Source organism: Podarcis raffonei, chromosome 2, assembly GCF_027172205.1.
Source record: "Podarcis raffonei isolate rPodRaf1 chromosome 2, rPodRaf1.pri, whole genome shotgun sequence".
NCBI lineage: Eukaryota > Metazoa > Chordata > Lepidosauria > Squamata > Lacertidae > Podarcis > Podarcis raffonei.
In genome coordinates this window covers 80,778,990-80,795,641 of record NC_070603.1, presented here as the reverse complement: position 1 = coordinate 80,795,641, position 16,652 = coordinate 80,778,990, and the positions used below count along the sequence as shown (strand labels likewise).

Here is a 16,652-nt window from a genome sequence, read left to right as displayed (position 1 = left end):
AGATGTTAAGCAATCTAACATTAATACAATAAGGAATGTGGGAGCATCCTGGATGCCTGCATTGCTTTGGTATCATCTTTGAGCATAAACCTGTAGTCCTTATTTAAGCACCCTTCTGGAGTCATAAGTAGACCAGATTCTAGGAAACCTTAACCCTCTGCAACTGCTTTCATCAAAATTATAGGTATTATGAATAACAGTTCAATTTAGCCTCCACAAAGGCTATTATGTCATGTTGTGCCCTGACAACGAAGATAAACGAGTCATTTTTTTCCTACCTTTGATCTGAACACTTTGAATCAAATCAGGTATTGCCTCTCATCAGGCATCACTTCTCTTTTTAAGAAGGAAGCAGTTTTCCATGCTTTTAACTACTGTTCAGTTGGCAGGGTCTGAATTGACCTTGGCTGACAACTTGACAATAGAGGGACTTGTTTGATAATGGCATCTCTCTTTTACATGTGTATGACTCTTTTTTTGCACAGATTTCTGCTTTTATTGCTCATAGTAATTGTATAGTCCATTTATTTAAAGCAAAATATGCATGCCTACTTAAATCAGAGCTTTTATGCATGAGTGTATATAGTCAATCAGATTTTTGTTATGAACATAGAATATCTAAAGGCTTTTTCAGGCTTTTAAAGTCAATAGAAATATGTCAGTTTCCAGCAACTGAACAGCTAGGTTTATGATTTTGTAGAAATATCAGTATATACTAGGAGTCATTATCACATATTAATGTCCACGGTTCAGTACTTCTTTTTATCACTTGGTTTTCCTGTGGCTGCTCAGTGTGATGAAGACAGGTATCTCTTCTGAGGACACAAGTTACCAGCATGTTCCACTGAGCAGGCTTTCTCAAAGTGCATTGGGCAGCTCAAGGTGGCTTATTCAGTCGTCCTGAATGGATGAATTGTTTCCTAAGCCTTTGTGTAGAATAGCCCCAGTTATACTGCTAATAAATGAGGAAAAAATGATCACATATTATTTCTTTTATGGCATGAACTGACATTTAAAAATACATTGACTGGCTTACGTGTGTGCGCGTGCATGATTCCAACACGTTGACTATGCATGCACTAGGAGCATAATATTTCAGAATTTTTATTTACTGAACCAGATTGAATGGAGGGTCTCTGTATGCATCAATAAATTTATATCTAGTGCAAATGAAAAAGGTGGTGATTGCTGACAGTGTTAAGAATCTGAATATTTGTGACAGGCAAGCAAGTGAATGTAGGACCCCCACTGCCCCCAAACGCAAAAAAGAAAAGAAAAAAAGGCCAGGGATGTCAGCTGTTACTGTTAACTGTTGTCAAACTGAAGTTTTAGACTTTGGAATATATGTCTTGATGAATGCTAAAATTCATATGTGAATGTGACAGCCCCATTAAAAGAACAGTTTCAGGTTAAGAATGGACCTCTGGAACAAATTAAGTTCGTAACCAGAGGTACCACTGTAATTAGAAGCTAAGTGAGAGGAAAATTAGGGTGCTGTACACAACTAGCATCACATTTTGCTAGGCCTGTTTTGTGAGGTATGTTCTATGACAGGCATCCCCAACCTGCGGCCCTCCAGATGTTTTGGCCTACAACTCCCATGATCCCTAGCTAACAGGACCAGTGGTCAGGGATGATGGGAATTGTAGTCGAAAACATCTGGAGGGCTGAAGGTTGGGGGTGCCTGTTCTATGAGTTCTGATCATTGGAGGTTTGTGGTATGCGTTGACCTCTTCATATATTATTATTATTATTATTATTATTATTATTATTATTATTATTACTACTACTACTATTATTAGACTAAATGGCGTCAGTTTTGAACTTATGTGCTTGACATTTCCTATACACAGAAAAAGTGATATTTTGATGGTATTTTTGATACATAGCATGTCAGAATGTTATCCTTTCCAATTTCATCTCTCTTGTCAAACTAGCTCAAAGGGAGTGAAAACTCAGATGAATCCTGGTATATTTGGATCATTGCAAAATTTCAAAGAAGATAAAGCAAAACCTGTGAAAGATGAATATGAATATGTCTCAGATGATGGAGAGTTGAAAATTGACGAATTTCCAATTAGAAGAAAGAAAAACACCACCAAACGAGATTTGCCCTGTAAGTTTGCTGCTGCTTTTGTGCAAGTGCTTGATTCCCTCCCCCTCTTTCTTTTTCCTTTCTCTTCCTGTGACGAGGCTGCATTTTAATGTTTTAATGTTGTATTTTAATCTTGTTTTTTAAGTTGTATTCATTCAACTTGTTTTTATTATTGGTTGTTAGCCGCCCTGAGCCCGGCCTTGGCTGGGGAGGGCAGGGTATAAATAAAATTTATTATTATTGTTATTATTAAGCAAATGAATGTGCCATCCCACTGTAGCAAGAGGAGCATGTTGGTCAGAGCCCTGGGGAGGAAAGGGTGTAGCATTGGCTCCCCATTCAGAGCGACGATTGGTTTTCACATACGACTGAGGGCAGAGGAGCCACCTCCTTCACCAACGCCACAGGGCCTGTTGGTCAGTAAATCACACCATTCAAAGCTCAAGTTAACTCTTTATTAGCAAAGACATGATCTCCACAGACTTGGCCTCATGAGCACAGCAGCTCATTCCCTATGGAACCTACTCTATGAAATCAGTTGGTGAGACTAAATAGCCTCACCTCCGCACAGCTGTCTATGCCTCCTCCTCTCCAGGGTTTCCCCCAAGCAATTGGAGGCTCTGTCTCTGTGCAGCCAATCTCTCTTCTGCCCTTGTCATGCCTCTCTTGGTTCTGAGAGAAGCTGGGCAGGGGGAGCTGGTCTTAGGAGTGGGGGGGGGGGAAGACACCCGTGACTCTTCACCAGCCTCTTTCTCTGCCTCTTGGCCTCCCTCCTCGCCTGCTTCAGCTTCTGTCTCTGATTCTACCACAAACTGTCCCAGCTCACTAAGCCCTGTTGCCTCTTCAGCTTCAGGTGCCTCCTCTTCCAAACCTTCTGACCACTCTGACCACTCACTGTTGTCCCACCGCCTTTCCCCGGGCTCTGAGCCTTCTTCCCTTGGGGGTTCCCAGCGGGTTCCTCCCACCATTCCTTTGTGTCCAGCCAGTCCATGACAACCAGGTCAGCGGGAGTGTCTTTGCTTGCATAGTCAACAATGCTTTTGTTTTGAAAAATGAGTGTGAGGTTCTCTTTAATCCCTTTCTTTCTTTATATTTTGGGTACTAAAAATGGCATCGATGTGTGGCTTTCTGCCACACACAGAAATTAATTAAGACAAAGAACATTATTAGCAAAACTATTTAAAAATTTTAAAAGAAGATCTAATTAAAACCTATCCCTATATATAATACTGTGCTTTTTTCATTTTGAAAAACTAAATTCTGTCTTTCAATTTCTTCCTAGTTTTATCAGATAAAAAGGAAACTGCACAACACACACCCGTTAAGAAGCCAAAGGTGGAATCAGTATTGTACAAGGTATTCTGGTGTTATACTCTTCCATAATAGGGACTTATTCAGGATAAATAACATTGTAGATGTCCATTAATGACTTGATCTTGTATAGTGACAAGAAACAGCCCTTTGCCAAACCAACACCTGCTATTTGTATAGCAGAACTGAGTGCCTCTCTGTATTTATTACTTGACTATAGGGGTTCTGAGAAATCACCCTTAACCTTTGTATAGGAAGAATCAGCATTGTCTCTCTGGTTCATTTAGCATCCATCCTGGATTAGTTTAGCAGTAGAGCACATTCTTTCAAGCAGAGGTGATGCATTCAGTCTCCAGGCCTGTCTGAAAACCTGGATAGCTATTGCCAGTCAGTGGCTCAGTCCGTGTTCCATTTTTAGCCAAACTATAGTTTGCACTCACTTTGCTCCTCCCTGGTCCTTCTAACCAAGAACAAACCTTGGTTACAAAGAGCTTAACCATGAGACTGGATTTGGATGGCACGCTAAACCATACCTTGGTTTAGCTGCCATATCATGCTGAGCTAAATGGACCAGGGAGAAAGCAGCTGCAATCTCCTCTCTGGGAGCCCATACATTATGTGAGGATGCAGCCATAGCGGGCAACACTGAGCTAAATACAGTGGTACCTCGGGTTACATACGCTTCAGGTTACATATGCTTCAGGTTACAGACTCCACTAACCCAGAAATAGTACCTCGGGTTAAGAACTTTGCTTCAGGATGAGAACAGAAATCGTGCGGCGGCGCAGCAGCAGCGGGAGGCCCTATTAGCTAAAGTGGTGCTTCAGGTTAAGAACAGTTTCAGGTTAAGAACAGACCTCCAGAACGAATTAAGTTCTTAACCTGAGGTACCATTGTATAGCAATAGTCTGACTTGATAGAAGGTAATTTCTTATGCTCCTAGATTATAAATACAATGATATGCTTGCATTAGACCAGAAAATAAACATTTAATTTAGGGCTTACTACTGACTAGCATAATCCCTGGCATCCCTTTGAAAAAGAAAATCTGTTTTGGCAACTTCTACAGAGTGATGACTCCTCAGATGAAGACTCACTTCATATTGACACAGATGCCAAGCCAGGGCGCAATTCTAAAGTGAAGAAAGAGACTGGAAGCTCAGCAGGCATTCTTGACCTATTGCAGGCAAGCAAGGAAGTTGGGGGGTTAGAGTACAACACCAACAGGTAGGCGTAAGCGAGTGTGGATACCTATTTTTAAATAATGCAATGTTAATGTTTCATATATATGGATGCACATTGGCCAGAATTTTCTATTACAATAAACCTTTTCTATTTCACTGCGTTCTCCACCCCCACCCCCCGGTCTCAAACCCCAGAGGCAGGCAGCTGCAGAATGCGTTTGTAACACAATTATAAAATTTGAAGATTTCCTATTAAAAATGCTGAAAATCCACCTAAGTGATAACAATAAAGAAGGTTGTTTATTTTAAAAGAACTGGCTCAATTAAGAGGGAAATGAGAACAGTTTAATTTATGCAACAAAATGTCTTTTATTCCTCTGCTCATTTCCCTAATTGTTGGTTCTTTGGAAGGAGATACTAGAGAAACCGCCTTTAGAAGCCAAGGAAAGCAACAACAAATGGTTTTGAAAATTAATTTCTCTAAAGGGCAGCAAAAATGGGCCTCCTATGGGATTGACTAGGGGTCCTGCTCATGTGCCGCCAGCTCTATCTTGCTGTAAGCATTTGAAATAACACCCACCATAAGTGTAAAAATCAAAGTTTGGTGTTAATAAAAAAACTTTTCAGAATAGTTTTTTTAAAAATAAATTTTAAAAATAGGTATGTATGAAACCAGAAAGCAGTAGATCTACATGAACCATGAAAGCATGAGGAAAGGCTATAGAAATAGACCCATAGCATTTGTACTCAAGCTGTACTCAGTCTCATTTATTTATTTCCCTAGGACTGTTCATGGTTCCAGATTTGAGCTTGTTACAGGAGCCATTTCTGCATACAGCCAGTGCTGCTGTTGTAACAAATTAAAATCACAGGGAGACTTGTGGCTCCTTAAAGACTAACAGATTTATTATGGCATAAGCTTCCATGAACTACAGGCCACTTCAGATGCATGAAGTATTATCTTGAGTGTATCCACAAAAGCTATTGTCACAATGAATTTGTTAGTATTTAAGGTGCCACAAAACTCTTCCCTTTTTGTTTCAGAAGGCTAACACAGCTACTCCTCTGGAAAGTATTTAAATAGGAATAATAGGAAAAGGTGCTATCCAACATCACAGGAGTGGACTTCCTGTCACCTTGTAGAATGTCCCCTTCTTCCCCATCCAAGGCCTACTTACCATGTCAATGCATACCCCTCCCCCTCAAACACACACATCTAAATTTATTTAATTGGAACTGGTCTTAATCTAAAATGGCCCTCAGTATTTTTGAACCAGTGCATTCAAAGACTTGTGGTTTCGAAAGCAGATTCCGCACATCACTGAGGATCATGGGTGAGGTATTTCACTGTGTATTGTAGGTAGCTTGCCAGAAATGTCTCCTATCAATTTTGCTTTTATAGACGCAGCTAGATCCTGGTTGTGTGCACCTAATTTCCAGATTTCCTGTTTTCGTCTTAACTTTCCTTCTGTCTTTTTAAAGCAAAAATTAAATTGTGTGGACCTTAGTCTCTGTCACTCCCTGATTGTGAAGCTGCTGCTGAATGAATAAATGTGTCAGGGCAGAGGGCTACTTTGATCTTCTCTACAGTCTTTGCATTGTTATTTTTATTTGCTGTATTGGATGTCTAGTCAATGTTGAATGAGAACTGCCAGAATCAGCTCCATATCTGAGTAGCCCCTGGGTAAATTTACCTCTAACGAGCACCCATATTTGTTGGTTGAACCCCTCAAGCTAACTTGGTGGGAACAAGCATGAGCACTCTGACCTACATGAGGCAGCAGGAGACTGAATCTTGCCACACTGTTGGCATGGAATTCTGAAGCTATTCTAGGTCCAGAGCATTCTGGGAATCAACATGGCAGCCAGATGTATCTATTCAGCTTTGCCCAGAGTGTCATTTATGGTTGGGAAATGTGATGCAACATTCACTTTTAACCATTTGTGAGGATGCAACACGGTGTAAAGTTTTCAGACATCTTTGTTAGTAATGCATCCAAGTTACTGGGGAATCTGTACACAATCTTGTTGAATAATTTGGATCAAGGCAGACACTTTCAAGTAACTGTGCTTATTTGTTAATTTGTTAGTCATAAACAAAATTGTCTCGGCACCATAGCAGAAGCAAGCTAGTGTTCCATCTACATAACCCTTGATTCAGCAAATATTGATAAACAAATGGGCTTTGTCCAGAGGAAAAATTGGATATGCCGTATTGTTTTACTGATTGATAACTGGTTACCTTTTATAATGTACTGGAATTTACATTATAATTGCATTTTCTTAGAAAGAAACCTTTTGTAATTTCAGATTGAATCAGATTTTTAAATGATCTGCCTCTTCAGGAGGTGCAAGTCAGGCAGAAATTCAATAGGTGAGAGCCACAAAGTAGCAAAGAACTAGCCCTGTAACCAAGAGCAGGGATCAAGGGAAATGTCCCAGATGAAGCTGGCTGCAAGCTACGGGGGAATTGGTGGAATTTTCCCTTCTGGGTATCACTCATAGGAACAGAAGTAAAACGTTAATATTTTCAGTGTAATGTTCAATCACAGTTCAAAGCTGCCATTCAGCCAGGGAATGATGTAAAGCATTTGGCACCAGTCACACACATGCACTCCATTTAAAGAAGCTCTCATTCATATTTTTTCAAATTATGCTTTCATATTACTAGTATTATTCTTTATTATGTTTTTTAAAAAATAGCAATAATCACTAAAACTACAGAAAGGGGATGTGACTTTCCAGACTTTAATAATTGCTTCCTGTTTCGTATTTCACTTAGAGCAGATCCAGAATTACTAAGCTGCAAATGTGCCTAATGAAAAACACATTGGGCACAATCCAGTGTCAACATCTCCTGTGCAAACCTGATTGATTTTAAAGGAAGTTGCTCACGAGCAGGGCAACAGAACACTAAGCCGAATGCCAAAAACGACAGGATGCTAAATGGAAGGACGCAAATCTTCTTCTGTGCAAGCTCCATTCGCATGAATGGGGTTTGCTCAGAAGATTGCTACCCGGCCAATTTTACCTTAACCTTTTGCTGCTTTAAAAGCTTGTTAAACAATCAGTCTGTGGCTTGTTTTTCTTCTCCTCTGCGCCCCACCCCCCACTCCGAGCCACTGGTTTTGATCAGATCCCACAATTTATTTGCTATCGCTTGCTTTGCTTTAGGCAGTTCCTCTCTAATTTGCCCATTTGGCAGGCAGCGTTTGATGGTCCATTTCCACTGTATCTCGGGTTCAAGGTTTTAAGAAAGCAAGCAAATGTCTTAAGTGCTCACAGAGTTGATAATTGCTAAAACCAGGTTTGCTCATTTTCTGGATAGAGCTGTGAGCAGGACCAGTTGTGGCATGCTTTGCCGAGCGTATTCTCGTCTTGCTATATCTGGAATAGCAAGTAGTACAAAAGTGGACTGAGTTAGCCTCCCAGCACATCAGATGTAACATAAAACAGCAGCTCCCCTGCATTTAGTACATCCAAGAAAAGGCTGATGGGAATGTTAAGCTCTGCCTTTGCTTCCCCCTCCCCTTTAAAACCATTTCCCCGACAATGGAAGGCAGGTCTCCACTGACTCCTCCACTTTCAATGTTTCAAGGCCACCCACCAAAAAACAAACTAAAAACAACTGCACAGGACTGACTGGCAAGTAGACACTTATGGCTAGCACTTCAAGCAGGCATCTTGGCTTACAAGAATTGTAAGGAGAATTCCTGCTTGAGACTGCAAGCTAAAACCTTTCCTCTCAGATACAGCAAGCCACATCTACCCACAATTTCTCTCCTATAAGTTTTTTTAGAGGAGGCAGCAGTGACTAGACAAAGCCAGAGCTGCTGTCACCAAAGCTTTCTGGAAAGTACCCAGAGTTTTTCATGTTTGTTGGTATTCTTGATGAATATTTTCAATTCACTTTTGCATGCTGCTTGGGGGTCTTTTGCTGGAGAGAGCGGTATATGAATTCTGTTAGGTAAAATAAATAAATTTGCTGGCGCATCAAAGCATATATTGCTAAAACATCAATTGCTGACATATCACACTGCTTTTTTTGTAGAGCGAGTGAAACAATGACCCGTAATTCCTAATTGTACCACGTGTGAAAAATCTAATAGTGTAAAATAAGTTGTTTTTTGAAATATTTTTTATTAATTTTCAATTATTAAAAAATCCAGTAACAGCCACATTTTATCAATATCAAATTACAATTCCCATCCAAATATAGATCACTTATACAGCCAATTATACATTTTGAGTGACTTCCCATGTGCTGGGTTTCAGGGTGTAAAGTTCTTATTTCTTCCTGCTTCTGAAATCTTAGTTAATCCAATTGCATTCAGTCCTGATCTTAGTCCCTTAACAGCAGCTACAGATTTCCTGACCTCCATTCGTGTTGAGATATTTACTTAAAAAAAATAAAAAATCCCCACAAGAAGAGTTCTATATTTCATCTCAATTGCACCTTGAATCTTTTGGGTGATTACCAGTGTAGACCGGTAGAAATAAAAAAATGAAAAGTCTATTGATTTCAGTTAGCCTACTTTAAATATGAATTAACCAGGCAACCCCCTTTATATTTAAATATATTAATGTCAAGGTCTCTGTTAGAATGTCCAGGGAAAATGATATTCTCCCCTACCGGCTGTGTCTCCATAATGCAGTTTAAGTCTGTCCATTCTCTTACATAAGGTGATGTCTTGTCTGTACAATGCAAATGGCCACAGTGTGGTCGACAAGTGTACCCCATGACGTTGGAGGGCATGTGACATATGTAATATTGGGCACCCCCTCTTTATTCTGTACTTGCATTTACTCTGAGTTGAAAGCTCTCTTTCTCCCACCCTCCTCCTTTCCCCCCCTCAGTCAGCCACCTGCATCTCCCAGCACACAGGAAGCGATCCAAGGGATGTTGTCGATGGCAAACCTGCCTACAGATTCCTGCCTACAGCCTTCGTGGGGCCCCAACCAAGCAAAGAATAATTCCACGTCCGCCCCAAACGCCAAAAAAACTGGAAGTAGCAACAACAAAAATGCAGGGAAAAGGTTGCCGAAAAAGAGTGCAAAAAACAACATTGACATTGAAGATTATGACGAGGACCAGGATCACTTAGACGCCTGTTTTAAAGATTCTGATTATGGTATGGAATGTCTGCATCACTTTTCTTTCTCTCTAGATGTGAACCCTTTAAATATACACAAGCAGTGAAACACACAAAGGTGGCCGGTCCCTTCATGAAAGCAGTAACGCCACCAGTTGTTGTGGCAGCAGATTCTGAGTCAGAGGCCTGAACGATTGCTGGAAGCCAGCCTTGTTTTATCTGCCTCGCAACATCTCCCTTAATTCCATTTGGTAATTTTGTCCGTGTGAGATAGGTATGGGAGTTTTTTCAAATTTTACAAGGGAGATCTCAGGTCATGAGAGCCAGCGTGGTGTAGTGGTTAAGAGCAGTGGACTCGTAATCTGGTGAACCGGGTTCGCGTCTCCGCTCCTCCACAAGCAGCTGCTGGGTGACCTTGGGCCAGTCACACTTCTCTGAAGTCTCTCAGCCCCACTCACCTCACAGAGTGTTTGTTGTGGGGGAGGAGGGGAAAGGAGATTGTTAGCCACTTTGAGACTCCTTAGGGTAGTGATAAAGCGGGATATCAAATCCAAACTCTTCTTCTTCTTCCTCTTCATGCTTACTGAAATGCTATTCAGGCATTCAGCCTGGACGCAGAAGGGCAAAAGTGTGTTGGAGGATGGGGGCATGTATGATGGCCCCATTCCTAGTGTCCCTGGACATGCCCCCTTCACCTCCCAATTAAGCCTCCTCTTAGTTGGGAACCCAGAGTGTTTAAGCACATCCATTAAGTGCCAGGTTTCTCCCCCACCATTAACTTCCTCTGCTTCCACTCCATGCTGCTTCATATGCTACTGCAATTTCTTCATGTTTAAAAAGCAGTTTGTGATGCAACAGGGGGAGGTGGCTGTTTGAAAAAGGGAGGAAGAAGCCCTAGGCAGACATGCAGAGCTGTGCACCAACTTTTTTGGTGAGCAAGCAAACTCATTAATGGCGCTAACATTGCAATTTACCAGCCATTTGCACAATCAACATAGCTTTGTTTCCCCCAGTGGGACTGCACTACTAGAACATGCTTAGTGAAGTGTCGCCCTAAGACCGATAGATAGCCTAATAATTTAGCTTCCAAAAATATTAAGCCATACGTAAGATGTCTTCCACCCCTTTGGAAAGCACATAATTTCCCTCCGCTTTCAGCATTTGAGAGGCTAAAAGCAAACAGATTGAAATCCTGTTGTAGCTCAATGAAAGCTAGAATCTCTTCTGAATTGAAGAAGCTGTACTTCTTTGACCAAACATAAGCACAAATTATAATGACGGTACCTGTAGGCATATCACTCTAGTTAAATTACTTTTAAATGATTGCAAAAGTATAATGTATAGACACGATCTAAAGATGTCATTCTGAAAGGAGAAGACCGATTTGGTGGGGTGGGGAGAGAACCAACATTCTTGCTAATTACATATTTATGCTACCATTTAATAAGCTTGCTTTGTTGTAATATGGTTTGGTTCACTAAGGCTCCATTTGTCCTACATCTGGCCAGCACATTTTCAGTCGGTGGCTAAATTGATGCAATTGCTTTAAAATCATATCTCGCCATAGCAAAAAGAAATGAAATTTAAGTCCACATTTGAGATAGGTTTCTCAGTTTAAGTGGGCGTAATGCAAACAATGTAGCTGCCATTAGGCTAGAAGTTGCGGGTTCTCCGAAAGCAAAAGAGATGGAGGGTGTGGCAAATCTCAGATGTTTCCATAGAATAATTGGAGGTAGAGTAGCTGTGTCTCCAATAACCACATGTGTAGCTACTGCTACTGCCACATGGCTGCAGCTTACAGTGCATTCAATGTTTGTGAGCAACTGCCTCCACCCTGCCCATTCTTTGGGTATTTTTTAACGAGGCTAGGACTTTATAAACGGCTGCCAGAATCCTTCCTAAGCATACAAGATGCACAGAACAAAGAACTGCTAATGGCTGTAGACGGGTTCCAGATACAGTAAGCCTGCAACTTATACGGGGGTTACGTTCCATGAATCACACCTAAAGCCAAAATTGCACATGAAACACATTGGGGTCAGTAGCAGGTGGGATTGCCAAAGCGTCCCCCCCCTCCCAGATGCCTGCCCCCTTTTAATTTTTTGTTAAACCGTTTGCCACAAGCACAAGGTAAGTTGTGCTTAAGTTGCAGGCATACTGCACACAGAATTACTTCAGAACTCTGGAAAACAAATGCTTGGAAAAATTATTGAAGTGCACAGTAGATCTGTAGGAATTGCTTAATAATAATAATAATTTGTATACTGCCCTTTATCCATAGATCTCAGCGCGAAGTCTGATGTGGAAGCTAAGGGCCACCTTCAATATAGTCCTAATTCAGAGATACTGACAAAGGAGTCTTGCTCCTGTAACTCAAACACTGGAATAGATCATGATGCAAAGCTAATATTTTTATCCTTCATGTTTAGAACTGAATTATTCCAGGTTTGATTCACCCACTCAAAGGCTATTGGCTCCTCCCATTTTATTTTATTTTTTACATATATGGCATGCTTACACTATCGAGTAGTGCCATACCAGAATCTCTTATGGTATTTGTTTTCTCTTTTAGTTTATCCCTCCCTTGAATCAGATGAAGATAATCCAGTATTCAAGTCTCGATCAAAGAAAAGGAAAAGTTCTGATGATGCACCATATAGCCCAACAGGTAATATTTATAATACTTTAAATCAAACATATACAGGAAAAATATTCTAAAATCCTTTTAATTCATCATTTACTGTACATACACAGATTTCTAGGAAGCCCCAAAGTAAGTTATGCCATTCACTTATACCTTTTGATGACAATAAACCTAAAAATGGTCAGAGTTGCTGCAGTATTTCAAGGATGGATGTATATGGCTGATCCTGACTACCACATTCCTGGCAAGGTGCTGCTTAAATATGCTGCCCTTACCATACCTTTGGTCACAGCAAACAAAGAAAGGATTCCTCAGCAGCACTGAAATTTTGACTGGATTCCTATAATCAGACATGTAATTTTTGAGGACATCTTTTGCACAGGTTTCAGGATCTGAGTGAGATCACCTCAATTCAGCCTTTGTACTTTATGTGTACAAGCATGCTTAATTCTGTATTGGATATGCTAGTGTATATATACAACTTCACATTGCTGTGTTTGTAACCTTTGTTTTTTGCTTCTGCATTTAGCAAGGGTTGGTCCATCGGTACCTCGGCAAGACAGACCTGTCCGAGAAGGTACAAGAGTTGCCTCTATTGAAACAGGACTGGCGGCAGCAGCTGCTAAATTATCCCAGCAGGTGAGCTGACCAGAGAGGTTTCAAAAATAAATAAATCCAATGGACATCGGAGTAGACCGATTGGAATTCATGGCCATTAATTTCTATGGGTCAGCACTGAGTAAAACTTAATTGAATACCACACCTAGAGATTCTGCCCTCTCCTTCTCCAACATGCTGTTCTGGGGAATTCTCCCAGTCCTCCAGAGTGGATTTGAGGGAGTGCATGGAATGAGAAGGGGCAGAAGAAGCCATGTTGCAGTAGCCAGAATCTTTGTGCCACAATGGGTTAGTTGAATCTGGCTCCCAGTTTTTCATCATAGAATCATATAGTTGTAGATTTGGAACCCCCTGCAATGTAGGATTTGCAACTAAAGTATCTGTGGCAGATGGCCATCCCATCTCTGTTTAAAAACCTCCAATGAAGGAGAGAGTCCACCACCTTCCAAGGGAGCCCATTCCACTCTCAAACAGCTCTTACCATCAGAAAGTTCTTCCTGATATTTAGTCGTTATTTCCTCCCTTGTAATTTGAATCCTTTGGTTTGGGGCCTACCCTCTGGAGCTTGTAGGGCTGCGATGCCTATTTATGGAGTGTGGTGCCTGTAATGTACCAGTGCTAGCAATAACAGCTACCTTTTTGAAGCTAATGGCCATCATATCATTTTTGAAAGGAGGAACAGAAGGGCAAGAAGAAAAAGAACACCAAAAAGAAACTGTCGCCCAACAACACAAACAAAATCCCTCAGGAAAGCAGCTCTCCTGAACCCAAGCTGGAGTCCCACAGCAGTAGTTTAGCAGACCACGAGTATACAGCTGGTGCAAGCACGTTTGGGGTGGCCCAAGTCAACCGAGGTTCTCAACCCATGGCACCCGGAGTTTTCCTCACGCAACGGAGGCCCTCGTCATCGTCACAGAATAATGCTGCCGCCAAAGGTAGTTTTCGTCAGTTTATATTAGAAGTGGCAGATATTTTCATGAGCTGGCAGCATCATTTCCTTAATATATGCTTTGCTTTGTCATAATATGTGGTCTTGTATTGTTTTCAAACCAGTTCATGTAGCATTTGGTAAGTCGTGTTGGTATGCCTCAGTTCCCTACAGAAACCACAGGAAACCACACAACCAGTGTATATCAAGGAAAACACACTGGTTGTATACACATGGAATACCTGCTACTTTAGGAATGGTAGTTTTCAACTTTTAAGAAGCTAACATACCAGTATACCTGAAGGAGCGTCTCCACCCCCATCGTTCAGCCCAGACACTGAGGTCCAGTGCCGAGGGCCTTCTGGCAGTTCCCTCATTACAAGAAGCGATGTTACAGGGAACCAGGCAGAGGGCCTTCTTGGTAGTGGCGCCCGCACTGTGGAACGCCCTCCCATCAGATGTCAAGGAAATAAACAACTAGCTGACTTTTAGAAGACATCTGAAGGAAGCCCTGTTTAAGGAAGTTTTTAATGTTTTTAAAGTTTTATCGCATTTTTTAATATTTTGTTGGGAGCAGCCCAGAGTGGCTGGGGAAACCATCATTATTATAATTGTTTGTCTTCTGTGGTGCGGTAAATGTTTTATACGTTTGCCCTTAGACCAGGAGCAGCAAACTGTGAATACTCTGCGGATCCCTAAGTGTGCTAATGCCTTTTGGCATCAGTCGCTGTGATGTTCGGGCAGAAGAAAGCTTTTGAAGCTCCCAAACGATCGACCAGGAGGGAGAGAACATGCCAGTTGGGCATGTGTCTCTGCCAGTTTGTTGTATGTTGTATGTTGCCATCCCAGCAGCAATCCCCTTCCCCTGTGCAGGAAATCAAGAGGCAAGCAGCATAATGTGTAACTTGACCTTCAGTTTGTGGGTTGCAACTTGTAGGTTGCTTTTTCCTTTTTCTGTTCAGATTAGTTTTTTAGCCTTGATGAAAAGATATTTGATATCAATCTTTGTGTTCTTTTGCAGATTTCAACAAAATCTATTTAAAAAACAACAAAAAACACCCCAAAATTTAACCTCACCATAAGTCAACTAGATGGCCTTAGTCAGGCCGCCATTTTCCTCACCCAACTGTACAGAACATGGGAAATGTTTGATTTGCTTCTAGAATGTGGGGATGCAGCCAAATCCTTTCCAAACCAATCTTCATTTGCGTTTGCTTCATCTTTCTCCGTCGTAAAACTTTCTTCGTAGACAGAGGTTTTGTGGCTTAATGTGTCCCCTTTTCTCACACTTGCAGGGAAACGTACGAAAAAAGGCATGGCCACAGCTAAGCAAAGGCTTGGGAAGATTTTGAAAATTCATCGGAACGGGAAACTTCTCCTCTAAAACTTAGCCCCAGCTGGGACTCTTATCAAAGTTCAAAGTTCAGAATGTCCTGAGCTGACACTAACTCTTCTTCAACTCTTGAAGGACCTTCAGTCGTATTGTGCAACACCCGAGGGACAATACCAGTTAACTTTTTGCCACCACTTTAATAAATTCTTTTTAACTTTCAGCAGTTAAACATGTACAGAATACTGCTATAAATATTTTTTAATATAGATGTCCTTTCTCAAATTGCTGAGAGTGACTAGTTCGCAAAAAGTTAATACTCCAAGAAACTGAGGATCATTCCAGTTTTAGGAAAGTATCCCTTTAACTTGTTTATAAGTGAAGAAAAAGTGGTTGTTTTTAACAGTATGCACATTAATTTCAGTTATGTTTCATTTATCCAGCTGCACCAATTTTAGAGAGGTATCTGGTTAAGTGGCAGGAGATTAGAGTTTTGGTAAATTCCACCTTTGCTCAAATTAACTTACAGAGAGGGGGAAGATATTTTTGCCATTACTGTGTGTGATATAATACATACAAGACCTAATATGCATAATGGAATACTTAATTTTCTTTACCTGGCTCATGATAAGTATGTTTTCATCAACGGAAGAACTAAAATTGCACTTCAGCACTACTAAGAACTTTCCCTATAACCGGGTATAGGACAAAAATGGATGAATTAATTTATTTTATGTGCAATGCTAGGTGACTGCCGGAACAATCCGGATCACAGGCCTGATCCAATTGGGTTAATGATTAGGGTGTGTAGACGCAAAATGGGTTAATGCAGTTCTTTGAAAATCAGTGATAGTTATTCCATTAATTTCAGTTGGTGCTGGATTACAATCCTTCTCATTGATAGTTTTCCATCCCTCCCACCATTTTCTTATCTGTAAGTTTTATTTTTTTTAGCACCTCTTAGCATACTGTCTGTCCTTATTGTCTCTGCTTTCACCACCACAAGGCAATGTGTGATAGGAGTAGCCTTATAAGACAAAGCAAAACACCTCAATAATAACAAAAACCAATATGTACAGCTGGGAGATTGTTACAAAATGATGGAATTGGCTCCTTAGCAATAAGACCTGAAAAGAACGGTTGTGTCTGGAGATATTTTTTCACTCGCCGCTGTTCTTGCTAAGGCTTGTTTACATGATCGTAGAAACAGAGGGGTTGCAGTTTTGTTTCTTTCAAGATATTGCTAGGTCAGGGTTTCTGTTTAGAAATTATGGCCGTTGTTTACCAGAGCAGAGAATTCCATGTTCAGGGCTGACTCTCCAGTTAACCTTGTGACAAAGTTGCCACTTCTGTGTGTCTAGGCCCCCGTCTTGAGGTGCTGATTCTTGAAATTGAGCACCATGCGGGAGGAACAGATGTCATGGCTCCTTCTGAATCCCAAAGACAGAT

At 41.0% G+C, this 16,652-nt stretch overlaps 1 protein-coding gene across 3 annotated transcripts in view; it reads left to right on the top strand.

The window, feature by feature from the left end:
• Window positions 1-16,599, top strand: part of PHF2 (PHD finger protein 2) — a 121,850-nt gene extending 105,251 nt beyond the window's left edge. For 2 of the 3 annotated variants that reach the window (XM_053377763.1, XM_053377764.1), the window contains exons 15-22: window positions 1,938-2,116; window positions 3,378-3,451; window positions 4,476-4,633; window positions 9,448-9,722; window positions 12,256-12,351; window positions 12,857-12,966; window positions 13,619-13,880; window positions 15,169-16,599. In XM_053377763.1, the coding sequence (XP_053233738.1) occupies window positions 1,938-2,116; window positions 3,378-3,451; window positions 4,476-4,633; window positions 9,448-9,722; window positions 12,256-12,351; window positions 12,857-12,966; window positions 13,619-13,880; window positions 15,169-15,257 (1,243 nt within the window). In that variant the 3' untranslated portion in view covers window positions 15,258-16,599. The remainder of the gene's footprint in view (window positions 1-1,937; window positions 2,117-3,377; window positions 3,452-4,475; window positions 4,634-9,447; window positions 9,723-12,255; window positions 12,352-12,856; window positions 12,967-13,618; window positions 13,881-15,168) is intronic. The other variant, XM_053377765.1, reaches the window with a different exon arrangement.
• Window positions 16,600-16,652: the final 53 nt, after the last annotated feature.